The sequence below is a fragment of the Vidua chalybeata genome, chromosome 5 (assembly GCF_026979565.1).
Source record: "Vidua chalybeata isolate OUT-0048 chromosome 5, bVidCha1 merged haplotype, whole genome shotgun sequence".
Taxonomy (NCBI): domain Eukaryota; kingdom Metazoa; phylum Chordata; class Aves; order Passeriformes; family Viduidae; genus Vidua; species Vidua chalybeata.
This window is the reverse complement of record NC_071534.1, coordinates 27,735,651-27,760,243: the sequence shown is the minus strand read 5'-3', so window position 1 is coordinate 27,760,243 and position 24,593 is coordinate 27,735,651. Positions and strand designations below refer to the sequence as shown.

The following is a 24,593-nucleotide window of genomic DNA, read 5'->3' as shown; positions in this document are numbered from 1 at the left end:
TTGACAACCTCAGATGAGTTTGAAATGTCCCAGTTGAATTAAGTGGAAATCCTGTGAGTATGGCTGGGATGGTATGGGATTCTGGGTGCCATGCTGCTGGAGAGGTGAGACAAATCACCTGGAAATTGCTGGATGGTAAATGATTCTTCTAGTCTCAGAATCTTAACTTCTCCTTTCACACCAAAATGGTAAGTGTCGAAGTAAGCTTCTTCTGTCTCTTTAAGTGCTTCAGTGCAGGAGAAAATCAGCATAAATGTTGATATCTAAACTGTCAAGCTTAATTTTTATGGGTAAAACTCACTGAGATGAATCCTTTACAGTTGTTTTGAAGATCTTTGAGGTTGAGAAAGAGAGCACAGTATTTTCTGCTTGTATTTTGGAAGTGTTGCTGGACTTCATTTTAAGGACGATTAACACTGCAGCATAAAGCTAGGGGCACCAGGAAAACAGCCTGGCCAACAGCGTGACAGAGCTTGACTTCTGAACAAAATAGCATCAATGTGAAGTAAACAGATAACATGGGTTTGACTGGGGTTTGTTCAGAAGGTCAGGACAGCAATTCTCAAAGACATCAACTGTACAGCCATCGTTTGATAGTGGGGGCTCCTTGATATCCCATAATATTTCAATTTTATGTATTGAAATCACAATTACTTTCTATTTGCTTTGGCCACACGTAGTCACAGAGGGAGGCGAACACGTCCCTGTGTGAGGGCTCATGCCCTCAGTGGCACAGTGTGGACCCAGCCTGTCACGCTGTCTTGATTGAGCTGGAATTAGCTGTGATACTGCTGTTGCACAGCCTGGAACATCAACCTTTGCAGAGTTGTTTTAGCTTGTGCATTTCCATCATATCACTGCAATCAAACCCAGGGCTGTTACTCCTCTAAGTGATATTGCAGGTGCTTAATACAAATTATCTACTCCTTTGGTTTTAAGGAACAAATATGACAGCATGCCTCCGAGGAATTCTTTTGCAGACATTCCAGTTACTGTTATCCTGATGAGGTATTATTCACATATTTTCTTTTTCCACGCTTGAGCTCTTCCTTTGTCTTTTCATTATTACCAGGAATAAATCTGTGGCTTTTATAGTGCAGTTATTTTCTCAGAATCCAGTTTTATATCTCACCTGAAGTCACCCTACTTCTCATTTCATGGCATTGCAGCATCTCTTGGTGGTGCCAAAAAGAGCAGCTTATATAGTTCCAGTGACAGATGACTACTGTAAACCAATGGAATCAAACAGATGGCACATGGGCTTGGCCTTGCCTTCTCTTCTGCCTTTTCCATGGCAAAGTTTGGCCTGATGAGCCACACTTTGGAGCAGAAGTGTGCTGTTCTTCCAGTTACTTGTTTTTGTCTGGTTGGCCTTTAATCCTTTTGGTTGATATAGTGTTTGTTTTGGTATGCTGACTGTAAGTGGGGTTTTTTGTATGTGATATTTTGAGAAAAAATATATGGTCTTGCCAGGTATTAAGCAAGGACAAGCTGGAGGATGGAGAGTGTTGGTACCTAGAGGACATGCAAGACTCTGGACACAGCAGAGCAGTACTTGCCATTCTGTCTGCAAGGGGAAATAGGGCATTTTTGGAGCTGGGGAAGGAATAGACTTACATTCCTCACTCAGAAGCTGTGTCCCAGTGCTTGCTGTCTATATACCCTTGCCAGTGACAAGTCAGGAATTTATTTCTGAACAGACCATCTCTGACCTATCTAACCCTGAGCATCTCTCTTTTGTTTTTACACTTCACTTAATGAGTGTTTTTCACCTCTCTGAATTACTGCTTTGGGCCGTGCTCAGACCTAGGTGAGTGGGAGGTGCTGCATTAATGTGTGTTTGGCTTGCAGCTGATGGAAAGGGGAGTTCACAGTTGTAATGCACAAAGACTTAAGTCCTCTCTGGAACCCTTCTACACTGCCAGAATGGTAAGTACCTTTAGTGTAAACACCAGGCAGCAAGAACATTGGAAAAACCCACACGTGAGCTCTGGAGTACAGTTATGTAGCAATTTAACAAATAAATCACAGTTACACAGTGTGCCAGAGCTTACATAATCTCGGCACACTTGGCATACTGGTCTTTGTTTTCTGCTTTTCTTTTCTGCAGAAAGAATGCTTGTGTGCACATGCAGGAAAAAAAATATGCATATGTGCATAAATGAGGGGGTTTTAGCCTTTTTTTTTCTGTTTCAGTGTTGTCAAACTGTGTGTAAAAAAGGTATGTACCTACATTTTAAAAACGAACAAATTGTTTTAAACTTACACAACGTAATGTCCCCTCTCTTTTCTGTCTTACCTGATAGTGATAACCTGCTACGAAGAGCTGCATGCCAAGAAGCCCAGGTAATACTGTTTAAAGTAATGAAATTAGATTAAAATCTGCCTCTTATCTTAGTTGTGCAGGGCTCCTGAGATTTTCCCAGAGGGCCTTTCCTACATAACAAGCCTTCTAATGATTCCCTCCATCATCTGTGTTCTTTCCCTTGATGCCCAGGGGTGAACAAGGGTGCTGCCTCTTTTTGGTCCTGGCTGCTGCTGCAGAGGTGTGCAGCCTTTTTCCTTGGGGTGATCTTAGTCACTGCTGGAGCTACCCAGACCTCCATAGCTGCATGTGCAATTGCTCTGTGCCTGTAAACTTCTGATAGGGAGATGATTTGTTGATGAGTGAAATCCCAGCCCCGCCAGGAGGGGTGTAGTCTGGGCAGAAGCAGCACAAACCTCTTTGTGTCGGTGCTCAGCTGCAGAGACCCTGCCCTTGTCTGTTTGACCCTGAGTGACCTTATCAGGGATGCCAGCTGTGATGACTGACTGACCCAGCTCTTTTGGGACCCATCTCCTGGGAACTTAATGGGGACAGCCTGGTTGCTGATCAGTGACAAGAAGGCCACTGTTCAGGGGGGAGAGTTACTTTCTCAGGGTATTGACTGTTGCATTTCTTAGTTTGAGGCCTGCATGGGCAAACAGCAGTCAACAAGCTCCCATACTGCAATATTCCCACAAAAAAAACCTTGTCCTTAATAAGCAGTTTTGGAGGTGTAAGTGCTGCTGCCCATGGATGACATCACTTCTGTAGGATTTTAAGTTTTTTTTACCTCCCACAAATAAAGTTTATTCTAAACCTGCTTCTTCATGACAGATTTTTGGCATTTTGCAGGGTGTAACACTGCTCCCATCATTGCTACATACTGGGGCCTGAGTAGAATGGTGAAAATTATTTTTCTCAGTAGAGAAGTGTTGTGCACCTGAATTATCCTAATTTTACCCTGTCTGCTGTTGAAAGATTTTCACAGCAACTTGTCTTGTGCAATGGATCTTTGTGCCAGAATAAATGTAAGGGAACTCGCTGCTTGTGAAAAAACAAGGAAAATATTTTCCTGAAGATACTGCTCTCATAAACCATAGTTGTAATTTCAGAGTCTTTGTTTTCAATTTCATTTCAAAAAATATTCATTTTTACTACATAATAACAAAGTGATAGAAGTTTTTTATATCACAAAAAAATAGCCATTAATACCTCAGTATTTGAAGCATGCTGACCAAATTAAACCAACTTTTTTAAAAGGAGCTGATGGAGTGGTTTGTGTGTATTGTCAAAAAGGTGCAAGTGCTAAGGAAAAGACTGGTACCAGCAGATAATTTAGTTGTGGAAATCCTGAATTTCCCATTTCTTAAATCCAGTTATTAAGTGACAGGTTCTATTCCATTATGGTTTATTCTTACAAATGAAAATACAAAAGCACTGTCAGTAGAGCTTCCTGCAATTTTAGTGGTTAAAGCCTGAGAAAATGTCCTGTAGAGGACTCCTGCATTAGAAATGAATGAACGAGAAAGCCTAGTAATCAATTCTTGCTGTAATTTCCATTCTCACTGATGTGTCATTGCCAAATAGTGCTTGAAAACACACAACAGTACTGCATTAAGGCATTATGTGTCTGGTATGTTCTTCAGAATAATAACAATCTAAAATAGTTTGAAAAATGCTACTTGCTTTTACAGTGCTGTATATAAGTATTGGGAACAAAAGAGAGGCAAACTCACCAAAGAAAAAGTTTAGTTTGAATGAAGTGTGTGTGAAGTTCTTACCATTTTTACATTGGATTTTTAGTTTTTAAGCCTGTTACATTATCAAATTGATGAGGGATCTGCCTTCCTGAGAGAGAATCCATGACAGCAGTATTTCATGCAAAGGTTCTGCCATGTGTTTCCGAATTTAAATACCAGTTTATGATGACAGCCTTGGGTGTGGCAAATGATTATGGAAAGATTCTATAATAAAGAACCCATTTATCATATTTCTAACATTTTACACCACTTTCTCTGGGATAAGTCAGTGTCAGCTGACTCGGTCTTCCTTGGCAGATCAGTCTTGCTGAGTGACGTTCTTGTTGCTGATTCTGGGCATGTGTAAAGAGGTGCTGTTTAGCTGGCAAACAATTCACTCAAGGATAGTTTTCTGCAAAAGAATGTAGTTCCTTTGCTGCAATTCATAAAGCACTATAAAAGATTTATATAAAGGAATTTTCAAAGTTGTAGAATAGTGGTTGTCATTTTAGAAGTCCAGATATATAATACCTGAAAGTGTGCATGTGACAAGAAAGTGAAAAAGGTATTGACTTAACTAAATTATAGCTTCATATATATATGCTCTGCAAGACTTCTAAAATATTGCATTATTATTATTATTATTTTTTATTTCCTGTCTTACAAATCAGCATTTGCTTTAGAAATGCCCCTGTATATAACATAATGTCTAAGTATATTACATAAAGAAGCAATTATGTCATTACTAATAAAATCTTTATGAGCCTTGTTGGGTTGTTTAGAGCCTTGTTAGATTGTTTGGAGCGTGCAAATACATCATGTTGTGCCCCCTAAGCAGATAATTAGATTTTTCTAACAGCTGTAACATGCTGGAGGGCCCCTATTCCCCAGTTCCCACCCAACAATTGCAATATAATAAGTTGGTCTGTTTTCCAGCTGATCTCTGAGTAAAGCTTAAGACTTATTGATTTGTTTCACTTTCTTTGAAGATTGCTTTACTCTCAGCAACTTCTCTCATCCTTTTTCTTTCCTAAAGAAGAAATCTGGATGTTTTAAGCAGCACAGCCAGCTTTACCCTTCTTTAAATTGAGGTTTCCTGAGCAAAGTTTGCAAGTGGAATTAATAATAAGTTTGAACAGCTAACAACCACTAAAATGTACTGTTATTTGTGTACAGTATCACCTCCTTCAATATAAAAATTCCTGCTAGAGGATTAACTTTCAAGGTAAAGGGGGGAAAAAAGCCAGGGACAGTTGACTGGGCCATGTTCAGCACAGTAGTCTTTGGTTCCTGCTTTTTCTGGGGCTTCTGGGTGTTATTGCTGAATACCTTGTATTCCTTGTGTTCAAATCCAGTTTGATTTGGTGTGTTAGTGAGGATGCCTTTAAGTGACCTTCTAGAAGCTTATAGAGCAGGATGTAACGTGTGTGGAAGTTGCATTTCCTTGCCTGTGCTGAACAGCTTTGGAAATAGGTACAAAGTGTAAGAGGCTTTGTGGACAAACTCTCAAAGAATTTAAAATAGAGACACCTCTTCAGAATTGAATTAAAAGTTGAAGAGGAATTGAATGATTTTTATAGAGAGAGATTAGTTTAAAAAAAGTGTAAGAAACAGTGGACTTGCTTGTAGGTCAAGGCAGATTCTCTTGTAATTATCTTTCCTGTCTTCAAAAACTGAAGCATAGAAAATACTAAAATGAGTAGAAGAGATAGAAGAATTAAAGTTCAGAAGTTGGAAAGACTGCAGAAAGAAGGTGGCAGGCAGGTAGGTGTATGAGAATTACATAAGGAAAGAAAATCTGGTAACCTTGGAGTCAAGGAGAGCTCCCTGGATTTCTACCCATTGCAGGAAACCAGAGGTTGACAAAAACAAAATGGTGGTGGAATTGTAAAAATGAGCTAAAAAGTACTTATGCCAGTGATGTGAGCTGCTGCTAAGAATGCAGGTCTTTGACTAAGAGATCTGTACAATGGCTGAAAATGGAACTCATTTGAATGTCATGAGGCTTGAAAGCACATTGACATTTGTAGAGATATATATTTTGAACTGTTTTAGCAGTGTGCTTAAAGGATGAACTGAGCCCTGCTCTTTTTCTCTTACTTAGGCTTTTGGCAACCAGCTGATGCCTGCCACTATGCCACTGAAGAAAGCAACAGTCTTCCTCAACCCAGCAGCTTGCAAAGGGTAAAATTCCCCCTTCCCAGCACTCCCATTTGAGCACACTTTCTGCATTTTTGCTCTGCTATCCACTCTAAAAGCCAGCCAGATTTTTGAGCTCATTTTTGCCTCCCTCTGATGCCAAGCTGGTGCTATGTAACTATGCCAAACTTTATTTCACCAAAAATATTGGGATGAGAAATAGAATTAGTTGCTTGAGGTGGAAGAATGTTTTCTAGACATATTTTTTTTTCATTTCTTTTCTTTACTCCTGTGTTTTGGCCTTTGTCATTCCTTCATATGTAGTATTCCTTCCAAACTTTTGCATGTGATATATTTCCATCCTCAAAAACTATAGAAATAAGAGATGACCTTGATTGCTTCAAGACTTGAAGTTGGCAAGAAGTGATCTTACTTCTGTGGGAACCTGCCCTTGAAAGGGATGTGCCCACAAACTGAGAGGCTAAATATGGGCTTGGAGCAAGACTTCTGGAAGAGGTTGGCTGCTATTTTTACGTGCTCATTAGCAGAAAAACCATAATCTTGGATGTGATGTGTATCTGTTTCTGCTGATCAGCTAAGCTTTGGAATAGTTGCATTTTTTGGAGGGGCAGAGAGTTGTTAGTACCAATATGAGGGGAATATTATAGCTGACATGGAAGTGCTTGGACTCGCATGCTTTTGTGAGTCTGGAAAATGCATCGTATTAACCAAGTCTCGTGTTTCTACTTGTAAACAATTTATAGTTAGTGATATAATTATTTTATTATGCAATGACAGGCATAAAATTATCAGTGCTATAACAAAAAAGGTCAGATAGAGTTTTGCTTCCAACCTTATTTAATAATATGTAGTAATAAATCGGATTTAAAAAATACTTCTTAAAGCCTACTTTGTGGTCCTAAAGACTGGTGCTTTGCAAGTCATTAATTTTCTAGTAAATTTCTTTCTGGAGATCTTCATTTGTTTTAATGGGTTTTTAAAATTATTGTTGGCAAAAGTTAGATAGCATCTTTTGCACTTATTAAAACTGCAACAAAACCCTGACATCTGAGATATGAGACTAGAAATGTAATACATTTGAACCACATGAAATCTCATCTTTCCTGACTGTCTGGTTGAGTGACTGATTGTGCAGATTGAATGCTCGGTTTTAAGTAGATTTCTTCTTGCTATTCATTTGTTTATTTCCTTTTTAATTTTTTTTCAGCCACAGGCATCATTAAACAGTTTTTACTCTGCTATTTCTAGAAAAGCTGGGAACCTTTTTGAAAAGAATGCTGCACCAATCTTGCATTTATCTGGCTTGGATGTAACTGTGGTTAAGGTAAGAATTGATAGGTCCTGCTACTGTAAAAATAGTGACTCTCTTCTTTCTCCTCTTGAAGAATTAAAATTCAAATCTGTATGCATTTGAAATTCTCAGTTGTCCTGTAACCATCTTATAGGAAGAAATAAATACTGAGATATTAGGCTGATACCTAATCTTTTAAATTCACAGTTAGTTTTCAAACAGTGTAATGAGATTTTAATCTTCAGCTAAAGCAGTACATATGCTTGTTTGTCTGTCTAAAGCAGCCGTTCTGTAATTCATGTTTGAGAAAAAAAACTCCCTAAATACTTGAGTGCTGGCTAGTGGTGCGTGCCCATTGCTGTTGAATTTGTCATTTCCACCTGAATTTGAATTGAAAAGTGAGGAATTTTGACATGCAGTTGAACAGTTCAGATTAATTAAAAATAACCTTTTATCATTACACTGAAATAATTTCTGGTCTCTCTCCAAATAATTCAACATTGCCACCACAAAAGCAGAACACTGAGCTCTAAATGGTGTGAATTAACAAACAGGTTGAAAAGAGAAGAACAAGGAAACATTGAAGGGATTCTGATCTTTCTGCCATATATTGAGGCTGTGATATGTGGATTGCTTAATAGTCAGTGTGTCCTAACAGCAAAGTACTCTGATATGCATCTTTCTGTCTTGGAATCTTGCAAGGTTTAGTATTAAAATGCTGTTTTTATTAATCCCTTTCTCTGGTCATTAAATATACCTAGTCCCACCCTAAGAGAATAAATCATTTTGGAAGACTTAAAACTGATGCTTGGTAGTGTTAGACCCGACATACAAGTTGGCAAAATGGGTGGACAGGAAGTGAGGCTGAGATGGCTCTGTAAAATACATGAATTTTGTAGAAAATGGTTTTGATGATTTAAAAAGTCAGTCCTTTACTGGTAAATCCATTGTCAGTGGCTGTCAGGCAGTGGCTTCTGTTTTGTTGATGCTGCATTGCAGAAGATGCCCTTGAGCAGTTTGGCTATTAAAGATAGTGGGAGTTTTTCTGCAAGTGATTGGCTTCTGGATTTGTTTCTATGTAATATTACCTGGAAATAAGATGGTTGCTGTGATATTCTAGATCTATTGAGTAAGATTTGTTCTGATATTTCATTTAACCTCTGTGTGTGTCTCTGTCTGTCTGTGTGTTTACTTGCATATATTATGCATCAAACTGGTTTTGTAAGTTGGAAAAAAACTCTGAATGTAAGTAATATACAGTACTGTGTGTCTATATAAAAATAACTATTAACCAGATGGATAGATGATTTTTTTTTCCATAAAAGTGATATACTAAAAATAGTCATTTGAGTCCTCATATTTGGATCTCTGTTTCTTTAGACTGATTATGAGGGACAAGCAAAAAAGCTTCTGGAATTAATGGAAAACACGGATCTGATCATTATTGCAGGAGGAGATGGCACAGTCCAAGAGGTACTGCAGGGGCCTGGTTTGTTTAGAATCATAGTTGGGCTGAGGGCAAGTAGATAGAGTCTGTGCAATGTAGCAGCATCATAACAGCTGTTCGTAGAGATCTGTCCAGTTTAGAATCTGTGTTTTTAGTAAATGTTCTAATATTCTTGGGACAGAACACTCTGCTTGTTGGTGTTAGTCTTAAGAGTTTATGGGAGTGGGGGCAAAAATATTTGTGACATAACTGTCTTCCAGAACTTTATTCTAGAATGAGCAAACTCTTCAGAGGGACATGATTCTGACTTTCTGTGTGATGTAGTTGTAGTGGTTTGATTTTCAAAGTTCCTTCCTTTCTATAAACTCCCCAAGAGGAATGCATATTTTACTAAGTGGGAACCAGGTAATTTAAAAATTACGTGGGAATGATAACAAAGGATGGAACGTATTTAATAAATGCCTATTGTCAAGATGATTAATGGCAGGAGCAGAACTGGGGGATACTCTCTTTTTCAAGACTCTATTTTATTCAAGCAGTTCCTTGTTTCTAACTACTGATTTCATAAGACAATGGCTAATTGAATGCAATGACCTTAAGAGAAAGAGATCAGAATACATCTGTAGGTTCATTCTGGCCTTTTGCTAATTGTACTGACCAGTGCTGGTTTTGCATTATGCAGAGCATCATTCAGTGTTAAAACATTTACACTGCTATTGGTTGTGGTACCAGCATGTACTCAGGCACACTCATAAACCTGCTGTTTCCAGCATGTTTGCAGGCTGAACGTTCCTCCTTTGCCATGTAGCACCGTCCATAAAAGAGTAGCTGCTCCTTAAATCTTCTCAAAGAGTAAACATGGTTAAGAATTTCATAGCTTCTTACTGTAACTGCAAAATACATTTCTTAGAGCATTTCCCATGTTTTTCAGGTCATAACTGGACTTCTCCGTAGAGCAGATGAGGTGAGAAAGTGTCATTTTAAAAATTGTGTTTATTTCTTGGAGTGTCTTGTGCATCCACTGTGATCTCTTGGCCTCAGCTGCCTCCAGCAAATACTTTGCTTACTGCTCTGGAGCCAGCTTGCTGTGCAGCAATCCAACTGGGCTGCTGTCCTGCAATGCTGCCTGCTGTTCTTTGTTCCCTTTCTGAGGGAGTGCAGTGACTCCCAAGCCATGGCTTTGGGAAGTTTCCAGCGTCAGAGCAGGGATTGTGGAGAAGCCAAATGCTCAATTTTCAAAGACCCATGGACCAGCTGTGCATGCCACTTTGTTTGGCAGAAGCATTGGGCAAAAGTACATGTTTTTCTTCTATTTGTACAGGCTTGAAACCAAATTCAGTTATGGTCACACTCCTGCTTTGGGATTGCTTTGCTGTTTCTTCAAGCAGTACATACCTACCTATGCAGATGGCTGTACTAAGCAAATTTTAACCTCTCAAGGTGGATCACTCTGAATGGAAATGAGAGAGATTTTTCTTTTTAAAGTGGGAGGACAGTGTTATTGAAGAAAGGAGGGAATCATTGTTCCCAAAACCTTCTAGCAGGAGCTGGCAAAAATTCAATTAAATGATCCAGAAAAGATTATGATGATACCCTTGGCAGCTAGAATTGTATCTGTTTAGGCATTTGCTTTGTCTGAATGTGACAAGGGGGACTCTGCAACCAAGTCAATATTTTTAAAGGAAGGCTAGTTATATCAATTCTGATACATCATTGTTTTAAATCTAATATTATTATAGTTGGATCCTGAGACTTTTGTAATCTGACAGTAGTGGAAGCAAAGTTTGGAGGCTTTACTGGCTAGTTTATTTTTTTTGGCTTCTTATCTTGATGTAGCTTGGATCGTTTTGCAGTAGTGGAGGAAATTCTGCATCCAGCACAATTATGGGTGGAATACTGCATTGTAGTATTTGTCACTGTGTCACTTCATGTCTTTGGCCAAGGAATTCTTGTCCTTCATGTCACTCTGTCCTAGGAATAGAGATCTGCACTCGAGCTCCCTCTCTCTGTACCCTGCTTCCTTTTTCCCTCAGGGGTGTCCCACCACTGTTGCCTGCATAAGAGCCTGTGCAAGGTATTCCAGAAGCCCTGTTCCTAGCAGCCAGGGGAGCAGAGCTTGACTGCAGGAGCTGCAAACAGCCTCTCATCTGCACACTGCAAAGCAGTGCTGAAGAAAATGAGAGCAGGGTGTTTGAGAGTGTTAGCACTCACAGGTGACATGGACACAGCAGGGGAGAGGGGTTGGGTGCGCAGTGAGAGGGAAATTCCCGAGTGGCTGCGGATTGGCTGTGTCCCAGTGCTGCTGGCAGCATCCCCCAGGAGGGGTGTGCTGCACGGGGGTATGGGGTAGTTTGCACTGGTTGCTGACATGCTTCAAAAATCAAGGTTTGAGATGAGGTACAGGGTAATAACTTGCTCCTTCAACCAGCCCCTTTGCTGAACAGCTGTACAGAAAAATAATATGGTCAGTGACTTCCAAAAATTAGACCTTCTGCTGCTTTATGATTTGGATGGCAGAGGAATCAATTAATTTCCTTTCCTTAAGTGAGAAAATCTCTTTGCTGTGCAAGGTTACTCTGTCAGAGGGGGATTTCTGCAGTGGTAAATGAGATTCAGAGCCTGTGATTCCACCATCAGTATTAAGAAAGATTCTAGATTGCTGACAGAATCCATGCATTAGTTGGGATGTGGCTGCCAAAATGCATGTCACAATGCTCTTAATGATTATAGAGAGCTCCTTTGTACCCAGTTGGCAATGGTGGCTTCACAGATTTGGGTGCCATGTTCTGAGTCATTGTGTGAGGAAGTGCCTGGTGCTCAGTGCCAAAGGGGTGATGCCAGACACAGCTGTGATCTCCACACAGGAAGCTTCATGCAAATGTTAATTTACTCTCCTTATGTGTCCAGGCTGCCTTCAGTAAGATTCCTATAGGATTCATACCCCTTGGAAAGACTTGCACTTTGAGCCACACACTGTACCCTGAGAGCACGAATCAAGTCCAGTAAGTATGACATGTTTCTGAAACATGGTTGTTTGTTTTCAAGAAGCAGTGCTTCTTGGTAGCTTGATGCTTTTCCTTTTCTTCTGTGTTACATAGAAGTTGGCAGTCTTTGGACAGAGCCTGATGATTCTCTGACTTACCTGAGTTAATGACTTCCAAAAACTGACTAAAATTAAAAGAAGGAAATGTATGTGTTATTAGAAATCATTTGCTGTGGCTAGTTTCTCTGTGATTGTGTGATGCTCAGAGTTTAAAAAGAAAAGGGAATTAAAAGGATCAGCCTCTTAGGAATAGCAGAAAGGGTATGACAAGGATATGACAAAATAAGCCAAAAATAATACCTCTTTCTGACCCTTCTCCAGTCTAAGAATTCTAGAAACAGGTCCACATATAGCCTGGTTAGGACCTGCAAAGTAAGGCATACAATATGAGAAAGACTGGATCCCATTATTGACCTTTGCAGGGCGGGTCTCACTTTTCCCTGTGGTGGGACTGATGCTGGCAGTAATCCAACAACCCAGTTCTTATCTTCAGCATCCTCTATATCATCCAGTCTGGTGGTATCTATTGCCTGCAGTTCAGTTTGTTGTAGGATTGTTTTGTCCGCTTAGAAAAGGGAGTCAATCTTTCTTTTCCCCACACTTCATTTCTTTTCAATTTTCCCCTTCTTTTCCTCTCATAATAATAAATATATTTCTTCTTGATCCTGAAATCTTTTCACTCTCTCTCCCAGTAACTCATTAACATTCTTCTTTGTGGAACCCTTGCTGGTATCCATCATACGTAAAACCCAGGAGTTGACTGGCATAACATCCTTCATTAAAATTACCAGAGTGCTTTGAAGCTCAAAAAGGTGGACAAGGCTGTAATCAGCAGCTAAGATTAAAATAATAATTTATGTCTGGGTTATAAAGAAGCTGTTTGAAATGGTTGATCTTCTTGTGCCAAGGTAGTGAACTGTGCAGGTGGGACTGCAGCACACTGGTGAAGTTGAAGGTAATTTGGTCAATGGGCTGCTTAACAACCTGCACCAGTAACAGAGCCTGAGTTAAGAAGTGCAGAAGTGATATTTTCTGAAGAAATATTTGGGCTTTGGTTCCTTCAGCACTCTCTTACTTTGGAGTGTAGGAACTGTAAAGGTCTTAGAGAAAGATAAGAGCTGGGAGAGAAGATGGGCTGTGGGAAGAACAGCTTCCTTATCTGTCTCAGTATTGTAATCCTGATGAAACCAAGGGCAGTTTCTCCCACTGATTCACATGAATATTGGGCTGGATCTGAAAACTGCATTTTTTCCTTGTCCAGCTGAGATACTGGAAATGTATGCAGTGTGGAAACTAAATATTACCCAACTTCGAAAACAAGGAAGGGGTTTCAATCAAGTGTATGCTTCAAGGTTTGAACATAGACTATTTAGAGGACTTTGGTTACAAAAGCTTTACAACTTGAAATGACAAAGTGCCCTGGCTACTGTCCACAATGTAATGGATACCTGAACAATATGAGCACTGCTGATAGGTAGATTTAGGTTGATGAAAAACTTTAAAATAAATTAGCACATACTAGTGCAGTTCAATCTCAGACACATGAGTTGAGACCAGTCATGCTGTCCCATACTCTCCTAAGCTGTAATACTTGTTACCACTAAAATAAAACTATGATTTGGGTCCTTAGTGTGTTAACTATCTGAAACAGGAGGTAACACAGTTGGCCTCTGACCTGCCAGGTTAGCCCAAAAAGGAGGGATATCTCAAAAGCTTAGGCTGATAATTTCCTTTTTGCGGTTTTGTGTATTTTGCTGTTTGTTAGGTTTTGTCATGTGTTGCAACCACTCATTTTGCTTTCTGATTTCAGTTAAGTGCAGGTTTCCCTGGGGTTTTTACTTTTACTGGAAAAAAGCCCTACCTGGACTCATAGTGGAATTTGCTGAACAAAAAAAAAGTAGTTTTAAAGCTTACTAATTTCCTTTCTTCCTGTTTGTTTTCCTTTGTTTTTTTTTTTCCTGTTTGTTTTGCAGACATATTACTAATGCTACACTGGCCATTTTGAAAGGAGAAACAGTTCCACTTGATGTCTTGCAGATCAAGGTGAAAGCATCTACTTATTTGGAAACCAACATTCCTAAAGCTTTCCTATTCTGATGTTTTTATGTTTACATGGACAGGTTTTCCTCTGTGTATTGCTGTTACGAATTTTAGTTTATGATATCAGCAGTTCTGCTGCCAGTCATTTCTCCACCATGTGCTGTGGCATCAGACAATCTAAACAGAAGAAAACACTAGAATGCCTCAATGTTGCCTTTGTTTGAGACTCAGAGTATTGATGAATACAAAACTTACTACAGTGGTATTTCTGTAGCAATGATGAGAGATAGCAGCAGCTGTCTGCTGATTTGATGCATTCATGTGGATTGTGAAGTTAATAGCTTTCTTTAACAAATGAAAAAATGCAAAATGGGAAGACCTTTGACTGTGCCTCGTATGGTTTCTGAAAATGATTTTTCTGTTCAGTTGTAGAATGGACATTTCTGCAGCAAGAGCATTGTGTTGCTGTGCAGCACTCCTTGCTTTTGGCTAACAGTCAAATCCACAACATGAAATGGCCATTGCTGGGTGTGCAGTCAAACTCAGGCTACCTGTTCAAAACTTTACCTCATTTATTCCTTCCTGGAGCAGATGGAATTTACAGTGCTTAAATTCTGTTAAGCTTTATTGCTGTTAGCTCTTTGTCATACCTCTTCTGTTAAATTTCTACACAGAAATTTAACAGAAGTTTTTATGTAGCAGTGCTTTTTTTCCAACTTCAGAAAATAAAGTTGGAAAAAAGGTAAGACAAAGCAATTTTGCAATGTTTATTTTTCTTCATAGGGAGAAAAGGAGCAGCCTGTGTTTGCAGTCTCTGGTTTAAGATGGGGATCTTACAGAGATGCAGGAGTTAAAGTTAGCAAGTAAGAAAATACTATTTTTTGAAACTGTACCCTTTTTAGTATCTGTTGCCTGAAAAGACACACTCTCCTCTCTCAAGTCTTTTTCTGAATGTAGGCATCTGACAGGCAGAGGCACCCACTCTTGCTCTGTCTTGCATTGCACGCATGGGAGTGTAAGATGTATCAGAATTCTTGTAATTTGAAATAAACACTTACTTGGTGCTGACCTGTTCTTTTAAGTATTTACTTTCTTCTTGCCTTGTGGTATCTGCTTCTGGAACTTTATTCAGATTGTAAGGGGCGGGGGGAAATCTCTCCCTTGAGTAAAGTCTAAGTAAAGTAATTGGCCATTGTTTTTCATCATTTGCTAATGAAAAGCTGTGTGTGTACTCTGAAACTCAATTCCAACAAGGGACATCAGATGCAGTAGAAATGCCTTCAGGTTCCTGCCAAAAATGGCATGAACTGTGCTATCTGATGACTGTTCCCTGAATGCTAAATTCATAATTATTGGGCTTTCTCCAAATGGACATTTAACATGTCACTATCTGTGTATCAAATGATAGGCATTATCTGCTGAAGGAGCAGCAGAGCCAAAGCAGCTCATTCTCCAAACTCTTATGGAGGAAATGCAGCTGTAAGGAAATTCCATGTGCTTTGTGAATGAGCTGTCTTTGTCAGGAAGGAAGAGGTAGCAGACCTCTGGAATTTGTCTGGCAAATGTTTGAGTAGGTTTAAAAGGGAATGAGGGAGATGCAGTAAATGGTCAGATTTGTCCCTGGGAAGCCAGGGATGTTCTTAGTGGGCTGTGTAGGTGCTGACTTGGCTGTGCTGCAGGCTCTCCTGCTAATTGCAGCCCCCAGTTCAAGGAAGTGCACTTCTATCTGCTCTGCGCTCCTGCTGGGCTTCCTGCCCATGCCCCGGTTTTCTCCTGGTGTTAGCCTTCACATCTTTCCCTGCAGCACTTCCCTTTTGTAAGAGTCCTTTGGGCTCAGTGCTGGAGGCATGACAGCACCTTGGGTACATGAGGCACACGAACATCCTCAAGCCTTGCTTCCTTCCATAAATGTTTTTGAATGCAGAGAAACATGTCCAGCTTGGAAAGCACTTCAGCAAGAAATGAACAGGTGCTCAGAGTCTGCTTGGAACAAAATCCTCGTGTGCTTGTCCTGTTTTTATACTTTTCCACTTCATCCACCTTTGCTCCCTGTGAGAGATGGGTTATTGGACTAAAAACATCGGGTGTGTTCCAGTGCAGCTGATCTTAAACTGAAAAGAACTCAAAAGGAGTTAAGCCATACGACACAGGTCCAGAAGTGTGTCTGACTATCCCTCTGCTAAGGACTGTGCTGCTGGAGACCTGGTGCTGTTTTATGTTATTATTTTATAGACAATTTCAAGGCTTGAGGGGAGTGGTGGCACAATTGCATGCCTTAATGGTTAATGAGATCCTTAGATCGGCAGTACTGTTGAGCTGGTGGGGTTCAATGTGCTTTGTTGACCCTCTTTAGTGAAAGACAGTGATCAAAATGTGTGCCAAGCGTGCTTAAATACAGTCACATCTTTAGATTCTATACAGTGCTGTGTGGCTGGCAGGAGTTTTATTTTGTAAAACTAATTTCCATGTGAGAATCCTTTGGGACTAATGAATGTTTGCTGGTTCTTTTGTCACTGAAGCTTTTGGGTTTTTTGTTTGTTTTCTCTGACCTTTGGAAATATACTGTATTGCATATTGTGGAGATGTACACCACCATTGTTAGACCACAGACATTTAAATCATCCCCGGTTGTCTCACATAACAAAGTAAAATTCTGATAGTGAGATGTCCTGCTGCCCATAGTGAAGATGATACACTGCATTTTGGTGATGTGTAACTCAGGATTGGGATGTCACTGCTAGGCTGCTGGTGATGTGTAGAAACTATCTTACAATATCAGAAAGCTTAAGGTTGTCAAGGAGCACTAACTCAGTGGCAAACAAGTCTATACTCTGACTTCATGCAAAGTCTCTCCCTTTCCCAGTATTGACCCCTGGATATCTTAGAAGTTCTATTTCTGTTCTTTTTTCAGGTACTGGTACCTTGGGCCTCTGAAAACCAAAGCAGCTCATTTTTTCAGTACATTTAAGGTAAACATTAATTGTGAGGAAAGTGTTTTTGTTTGGGAAATGAACAGGCTGACTTTGCTTTGTATAATCTATTTGCAAGTTTTCGTGAAGGATTCTGGTAACAGTATAAAATGGGACTAAAACTCACCTTGCTAAAAAGCCTACCAATTGATAGACTTATTTCTGAAGAGAGGAAGGGGAAGAGAAATACTTTTAAAAAATATTTTAAAATTTTTGCTGCAAGATCACCAGGGGAAGCCAATAACCCCTTGTGAAACTGGTGAGCAGCAGTGAAGTGCTAAAGTGCTCAGCCACATTTTCTCAACAGTCTTTGTAATAACATTTCAGTCTGATTTATTCATGTGGCAGAAGGGTCTATAATTAGACTGCTCATGCACATTGATAATCAGGCTTCCTTGTGTAGTAAAATGAACATGAAGATGAATAGCTTTTATCTCTCCTTAAACTTCTCTGTTGCTCAAAATTGATCCTGGAAAGATTAAAATTTGACCTGCATTAAAGGTAAGGCATTTTCATTCACATGGTTTTCCTATTCTCTGAATATATAAGGAAGCTCCTGGAAGGCAGTGAAAATGCCCAGGAGCTAGTATAGTAGATCAAATAGTCTAGCAGTCTAGCCATGCTGTCTGTGACAATGCTTCCTTTGTAGGCAGCTCCTGTAAAGGGAGACTTAATAGTGATGTATCCAGAAAAGCTGGGGTATGTTTTCCCCCTCCTCTAATCCACAGAAAATATAAGGTTATGCTTCTGTGTTCTGCCATTCTAGGTAGACACCTATTCTTCTTTTCTGTCCACCTCCTTTCTCACTTCATTTGAGAAATTAGGCTCAGCTGGGGGTGGTCATAGTGGATTTCTCTGGTGAGCTATTAATTGTACATTAAAAAGATCTATTTAACCTGCTAAGGTTAAAGAGAAATGCCCACTTCTTCAGCCATTTAGATAGAAAACTTTCTACCTGATCTCACCTAATTCAAAATGTGATATTCACATTGCTTTATGTGCCTCTTATGTTATAATTTTGTTAATTTCTACAAGAACTGTCTCCAGCCTGTTGAGTTTAATCTCTTCCTGGCTTGTGTTTGCTGCTCCACACTTCATATTTTTTTGTTTTACTGGGTGTGTCTCTTGAAACAGGATGACCCTATAGATGGAAAAATGTAATTGGAAATATCACCTCTGATATTGGTAGGGGCATTGTTATGAGTGTTATCATCTCTTCTAAAATACACAGGCTTAAATATTATCACAGCGTTGCTGCTTTTCCATTTAATCATTAATATTTATTGTTTGTGTACTGCCCTAGTGGTACAACCTCTGTTTGTCCTGCTTATTATGTAAGCATGAGAGTGGAGTCCTTCCTTGCTCTCAGAGGTGTGAGGTGAATTAGTTTAACAACCTGTGCTATATGATCCAAAACTACTTCTGAAGTTTTGTACATAGAAAAATAACTGTACTGAGTTCATGTGAGCTCTTGGCTGTGTTGTTTTAGTATATAAATTTAAAAAACAATTAAATGATTCCCTTCCTAAGTCCTATGTTTGGAGCATTTCAGAAATTATTTTCAAAACAATGACAGGAAATAAACTTTGTCAGTGTCTGGAGATATTTCAAAAGCTGAGGTTCTTCTGTAACCTTGGTACTGGAATCTGAAATATCACCAAGAATAATGTGTTAGTACTTTTTTTCTTTTTTTTTTTTTTTTTTTTTAAGATGCTTTATAAAGCTCACATGTCTTGCCTTAAGAGCTGTTCTGTTGCTGTTTAGAAGCACCTGACTATCAGGTCAGGTCTGGATTGTTTGAGTTGCTGCAGAACAAAGGCCTGTCAGGTTTTAGTGCCCCTTGGCTGCACACAGCACTGTAGGCTTTGTCTGGATCCTGCTGAGCAGTTGCTCTTTGAGGTTGCCTTTTTGCCATGCAGAAACCAACTGTGCTTTCAGATATTACTGTTGACCTGGCTGGTTTGGGTTCCCTCCAGCCAGAAGCATCTGTGTCACCCTGCCACATCAGCAGCAAAGGAAACATCCCTTCACCCTCTGTTCATAGAGAGGAAAATGCCCTCAGTGGGCAGGAAGGAAGGGAGGAAAAAGCTTCTGTGCAGGGAAGGATTAGATTAGTGGATTTGGGAACTGTGGGTAGTCTTTTTGAAACTGCAGAAATGTCATCTCACCAATAAACCTGGAGACTGGAGAGCCATAAAGTAGGCTGAGGCAGTGGGGGGGTTCTGAGTAGCTCTGCAGGACTATGTGTGAGTACGCGATAAATAGGCTACAGGACTAAACAGAATAAACAGGTAACGCCCTAAACAAAATGCCCTTTATCTTCTGTCTTTTCTTCCCATGTAAATCCAAGGAGTGGCCTCAGAAACATCAAGCTGCTCTCATGTACCTGGGTCCAACTGAGAGACCTCCAGAAGAGCCAGAGGAGAAATCATCCAGGCCTCCTTTGTATGTGAGGCTTTACAGACGACTTCGATTGTACTGGTCATCTCCAAAAGGTGGGCTGGGTGTGTTCTGGCATAAACTCACATGCAGGCTCTGCTACTTTAACAGATCCAGGGCTGTGTTGTGTGGAGGGCATATCTACTTTACTGCTCTCTTTTTAGTTACTGTTATTTATTTGTTTGTTTCCTTTTTTTTATTTTTTAAAACTTTGTTTTTTGTCAAGACAATTATAGTGGCATCTGTCAGAAATGGAACAGAGTAGTCCTGCCAGTGTTTGTGGTCTCATAAGAAAATACTCACTTGTAAAGAACCCAAGGCATTCCCTGGACTCAGACATGCCATTGCAGTGGAGGTATCCATTGAGGATACTTGGCATTTCTGGGTGAGCTTCTGGAAATCTTCCAGCAAAATGGCTTCTTAGTGAGCTGGGCAGAGAGGAGCAGCCCTTCTTTTTCCAGGGTGAGGAGAGTTGCTGACACAGAGCAACAAATGTTACTTTAAATAGAACAGTAAAATTTGGGCCATGCAGAAGGCCTAAATTTATCTTAGTATGTTAAATTTTTTCTGTACCATAAACTTTGTGTTCTCTGAGCCTCTCTTGGGTTGGGCTGTTGTCTGGGCAGTGCACATGGCAGGCCACAGGAGGAAGGAGAGTGGGTATTTTGCACAGTCTAGTGCAAAGACCTTGTTCTTCCTTGGCTAGCAGAGGTGATTCATGTGGGAGCATGAACCAAGTGACCTTGATATGAGAACTGAACTGTGGAGCTGCCTCCTGTAGAAAATGTTTTACCACAGCCTCCTGAGCACTGGATTCCTGTTTTTTTGGTACTAGCATTTAGTGGGTTTTCTAAATGTTCCAGTCACCAGCCCTGATCTGTTAATCCCTGGACATAGGGATTCACAGGGCTGTGATGTACTGTGCTTGACAGTCTTTTCTGACACTGTGTAAATGCTGATGGTATTTTTTTTTCTTTTCTTCAGTACGCCTAAGCTCCCTTTTAATTTTTTAATTAATAAAACTAATGGCCAGAATGGCTCAGAGTGATTTTGGTGTCTGACATCTGCTTCATAGTGATTTGTGTAATTAAATTCCACTTAATGACTGATACCTTCTCTTCCTGATACACAGAATTACCCCAGGAAGTAGCCCCAGAGAACTGGGAAGAACTGAAGATGTCCACCATTGAGCTTTCCATTGCAACTCGGAACAGACAGCTTGATCTAACAGTAAGACCATAACATAATTGGATTCCAAATGCTGCCTGCCCACAGTTTTCCTGTCGCCCTGTTCTTTTGAGAGTTTTAAAGTTCTTCTAAAAGTTTTCTATGCCTTCTGATGTTTACATATTTCTACTGTAGTTCTCACACATTGTTCATATAAACAATGATTGTTTTGCATTCTTCTTTGTGGGAAGAGAGAATTGATGGCCTCTTGGTTTGACCAGTGTGGTTGGAGAGGTGGCAATTTCACCCTCCAATCCACTGTCACTTTTGGGATCCTATATATTACAGAGTCAGAAAATAAAATCTCTCTTTTGGTTCTTTTCTTCCTCTCTTTTACATAAAATATGCTTGTGTGAGTTATTTCGTGTCGTAGTGTGACATTTTCCTGTCGTGCTCCCATTCTTGGGTCTATATAAATAGCATTTACTACTTCATGCAAGAAGAGGTCCATGATTGAATCCAGGAATGGGCAAGTTTGAGATCCAGTGTGAAAGCAAAAGAGACCAGTGTAAAACTGGGATGCAGTGGAATCAGAAAGAATTTGTACAAGGTTTCAGAAGCCAAATAGAAGTTTTAGGATTTCTCGTTAGTAAACAAAGCACTAAGAAGCATTCCTTTCCTTCTTCACCTGTATGAGAGTGATTCTCTTTTATCAACTGCTGCTAGAAGGAAGCTGAGCCTGAGTGTCTGGCTGGAATTTTTGATTTCTCTCTCTTTTATAGACTTGCAGAGTGGAGTTAAAAATAATTGGTGCTAGGGAAATGACACTGATTTGAAGGAAAAGAAGTGCAGGTAGTTGAAAGAATAGAAGCAAGGCATCAAAGGAACGGTTCCTGTCATAACCTCCTCAGCATGTTCATGCTGTTCATTCAGTGTTTTAGAAGCTCTCTTTGCCTCAGGCTTGTGTTTTGGTGCAATTTGACTGCTGTGAAAGCTATTTGGATAGATGTCAGTCTTTAATTTTACAGGAAAATGCTTAGACAGTGATCCTATACTCATGAGCTTCCCTGCATTTCCTCCTCAAGGGTGCAGGAAACCCTTGGCACTCTACCCAGTTTAACATGAGGCTAACTTACTGCAACATATTTCTTCCTTAGAAGTCAGGGCCTTTAAGAACATGAAAATGTGAGTTATATTGATAGGTTATCTTGTAGGATCAGACCAAAAGAGCCGAAACAGGCCAATACAGTTTTTTTAATATTTTCCTGGTTTCTCCTTAGAGTATACCAAATGAACTTTAGTTTCTTCTTAGTCGTAGTTTATGGTTTTACAGTACAGTGTCCTAGTAATGGTAGAAGCTAGACAGAGACTAGTATTTGGGTATTTTTTTAGTGGTTTTTAGGTAGCACTTGAACACAAGAATTTTGGTTGTTGAACTGGATTGGAGCCAGTGATGTAAAGTAAAAACTGACCTACCAAGAACAGAAAAAGTCTCTGCCACAAACTAGCCCTTATGCTCTTTCTGTTGTTTTGTTTGTTTTGCCTCCCTTAGGCCTTCAAGATGCACTTTAATTTTGGTTTTGAAAAGAAGGAAGGGATAGAGGGTTCTCAGGTCTCTTGCATAGCCTAGAAAAATTGACAAGTTCTTATTAGACCGGTTGTACTTTCCTGTTTCTAGAGTTGGAAGTATCTTGATACTGCATCTCTTTTTCTACAAGTGTGGACCCCTTATTATTGCATTGAAGTCCCTCTTGAGGGCTTGTCCCGTAGCCCTCAAAGCTGAACAGCATCTCTCTGGAATCAATACCAGGCCATATCTGATGACTGCTGCCAGCCACTCCTGTCTCTGTGTCTCACCTCAGATTCAGGCAGAGGCTGCCCCATTGAAGGGAAGCTGATAAAGCCATACAGGTGCAGCCCAGGCAGTGCCTCTGCAGAGCAGCAAAGTTACACTAATAGATGCGTTTATTTTGACTTTTGTCATTTTCCTTGCATCTGCACACTACAACTTTGCCAGGACAAAAATATTTAAATACATAAAAAAATAAGTTGCATCTTAATCAAAATTGCTTTCCTGGAAAAAGCTGTACTGTATACTCAGTTTAAGGGCAGGCTGTAAATAGGAAAGAAGCTAAGTAAGGAATTTAAAGGGTTGTTACCAAGGACACTTTGGTTTCCTATTTGTATAATTTAAAATTCTCTTACTGTGGTGTTTGGTGGCCAAATGTTGTATCATTGTACTATTGCTTAAATTCATGAAAGATCCATTGAATAGAAATTAAATAAGTAAGCCTAAGAGATCTGCTATTGTCTTTAAATGTAACGAGAAGCCAAACGTGTGACTCACTATTTTGCTTGAATAATGAATGTTGAATAGTGAATAGTAATTATTGAATATTCATTAATAGGAAAACACTGTCTGTAATAAAGCATGAAATGCAGAAATGCATCTTCTGCCTCCTTTTGTGGGACAAAGGACTGCCCATTGTGTGAACATATTGCAGTATCGTGGGTGTGGTATTTTCAAATGTTAACTGTTTGTACTCTGAATCCTTTTTTGCACAGCGCACTGAGGACTTCATGGACATTTGCATTGAAGCAGAGAGTATCAGCAAAGGGGAGTTTGTTCACAGAGGGTGAGTATGGGAAGGCTGCAAAAAGGGGACAGGATCTCTGAAAAATGTGCTGGTTTTCTCTCATAATGTACTGCCAAATTGAGAAGCAGAGAACTGCAAAGCACATCAGTCAGTACTGGTTCACGGGGACTAGTACTTTTGTTCTTTAAAATTCTTACACATCTTCTGTTTCTGTAAACAAGGCAGAGCTCCATAACCTGGAGTATTCAGAACCTAGAGTTCTTCCTAACTTCTGAGTTTGCTATACCTTTCATCTTTTCCCCTGTTGCTGTAAGTCAGTACTGCTTGGATATTACTGTCCTTACTGAGTTTTATAGGCAGCTATGCAGACTTAGCCCAGAATCTTTTAGCCCTAGCTGCTCAGTGGATTGAGAGGTAGGTCACAGAGCTGATTTGTTTATACTAGTGGTACCTGGGAATTCTTGAACTGTGTTTAGACAGGCCCTCGTCTAAGAAATGAGCTTCCTTGCCTCAATAGCTCAATAGCTCTGAGAAATCAGGTCTGAGCTGGAAGAACTTTGGAAGATGTGGATTTAAACAGGGACTTCAAGCAAATGTATTGGTCCTGCTTGTATGTGGAATAAAAAAGGCTGCAGGTATGAAGAAGCAGAGTGTGGAGAAAGTGAATGTTACAGCTTCCTTTGTGATGTTGTCTTGTAGTGTGCTTGTTCCTCCTGCTCTCACAAGAAGCAAATCAGAGCTGCCTTTTTCAGCTCCTCCTTTACATCCCACTCACAAACACATTGTGTCTTCAGTGCAGGTTTTACCAGCAACAGATATTCCTGCTAAATCCAGGGGAGCTCCTGTCCATATTACCTTTATTTTGCTGTTTTCTCAGTCTTTGAGCTCCCTCTAGTGAAATCAATGGGAGGATTTCATTGCAGTTTTACCTGCTTGTCATCACCCTAATAATTCCTGCAAGATACTTGTTTATGATACTAATGGCAACTCAGGCCCCTTATTTGAGCCTCCCAGGAGCCTCAGTGGGAATAAAATCTTCTGACCTATGCATACACTGTAAGTCAGGTTACCACCTGCAGCTGCTTTCAAATTGCATGAGCATGTGGACCGTGGTTGCTTGACACTGATTTCTTGTTTTGAAGGCTACAGAGGGAAAGGAGGAGGCAGTTTTCCTGTTGAAAGCAAGAGGAGCCTGGTCTCGTAAAGGAGAGAGATAAAGGACATGCAATTCTGAATTCTCAAACACTTTGCTAGCAGAAGAATGTAGATGAGCTTGTGTGACTTGAGGGAGGCATATTCAAGTGTATTCCCGGTGTAAATAATACCTCCTGTGTTGACTGGACATGCTTCCTGCAGTAGTGTGGCACATTTTGTGACTGCAGTTACAGTGTTGTGC

The 24,593-nt window shown here is 40.0% G+C and overlaps 1 protein-coding gene across 6 annotated transcripts in view; it reads left to right on the top strand.

The window, feature by feature from the left end:
• Window positions 1-24,593, top strand: part of AGK (acylglycerol kinase) — a 35,495-nt gene that overhangs the window by 5,777 nt on the left and 5,125 nt on the right. For 3 of the 6 annotated variants that reach the window (XM_053943065.1, XM_053943063.1, XM_053943064.1), the window contains exons 2-13: window positions 2,307-2,346; window positions 6,149-6,228; window positions 7,412-7,528; window positions 8,876-8,968; window positions 9,874-9,906; window positions 11,850-11,944; window positions 13,959-14,028; window positions 14,809-14,888; window positions 16,937-16,994; window positions 19,345-19,489; window positions 20,566-20,663; window positions 23,166-23,236. In XM_053943065.1, coding sequence (XP_053799040.1) covers window positions 2,331-2,346; window positions 6,149-6,228; window positions 7,412-7,528; window positions 8,876-8,968; window positions 9,874-9,906; window positions 11,850-11,944; window positions 13,959-14,028; window positions 14,809-14,888; window positions 16,937-16,994; window positions 19,345-19,489; window positions 20,566-20,663; window positions 23,166-23,236 — 956 coding nt within the window. In that variant the 5' untranslated portion in view covers window positions 2,307-2,330. Of the gene's footprint in view, window positions 1-2,306; window positions 2,347-6,148; window positions 6,229-6,559; window positions 6,700-7,411; window positions 7,529-8,875; window positions 8,969-9,873; window positions 9,907-11,849; window positions 11,945-13,958; window positions 14,029-14,808; window positions 14,889-16,936; window positions 16,995-19,344; window positions 19,490-20,565; window positions 20,664-23,165; window positions 23,237-24,593 lie in introns of those variants that run through there. The other 3 variants (XM_053943062.1, XM_053943066.1, XM_053943067.1) reach the window with 2 other exon arrangements.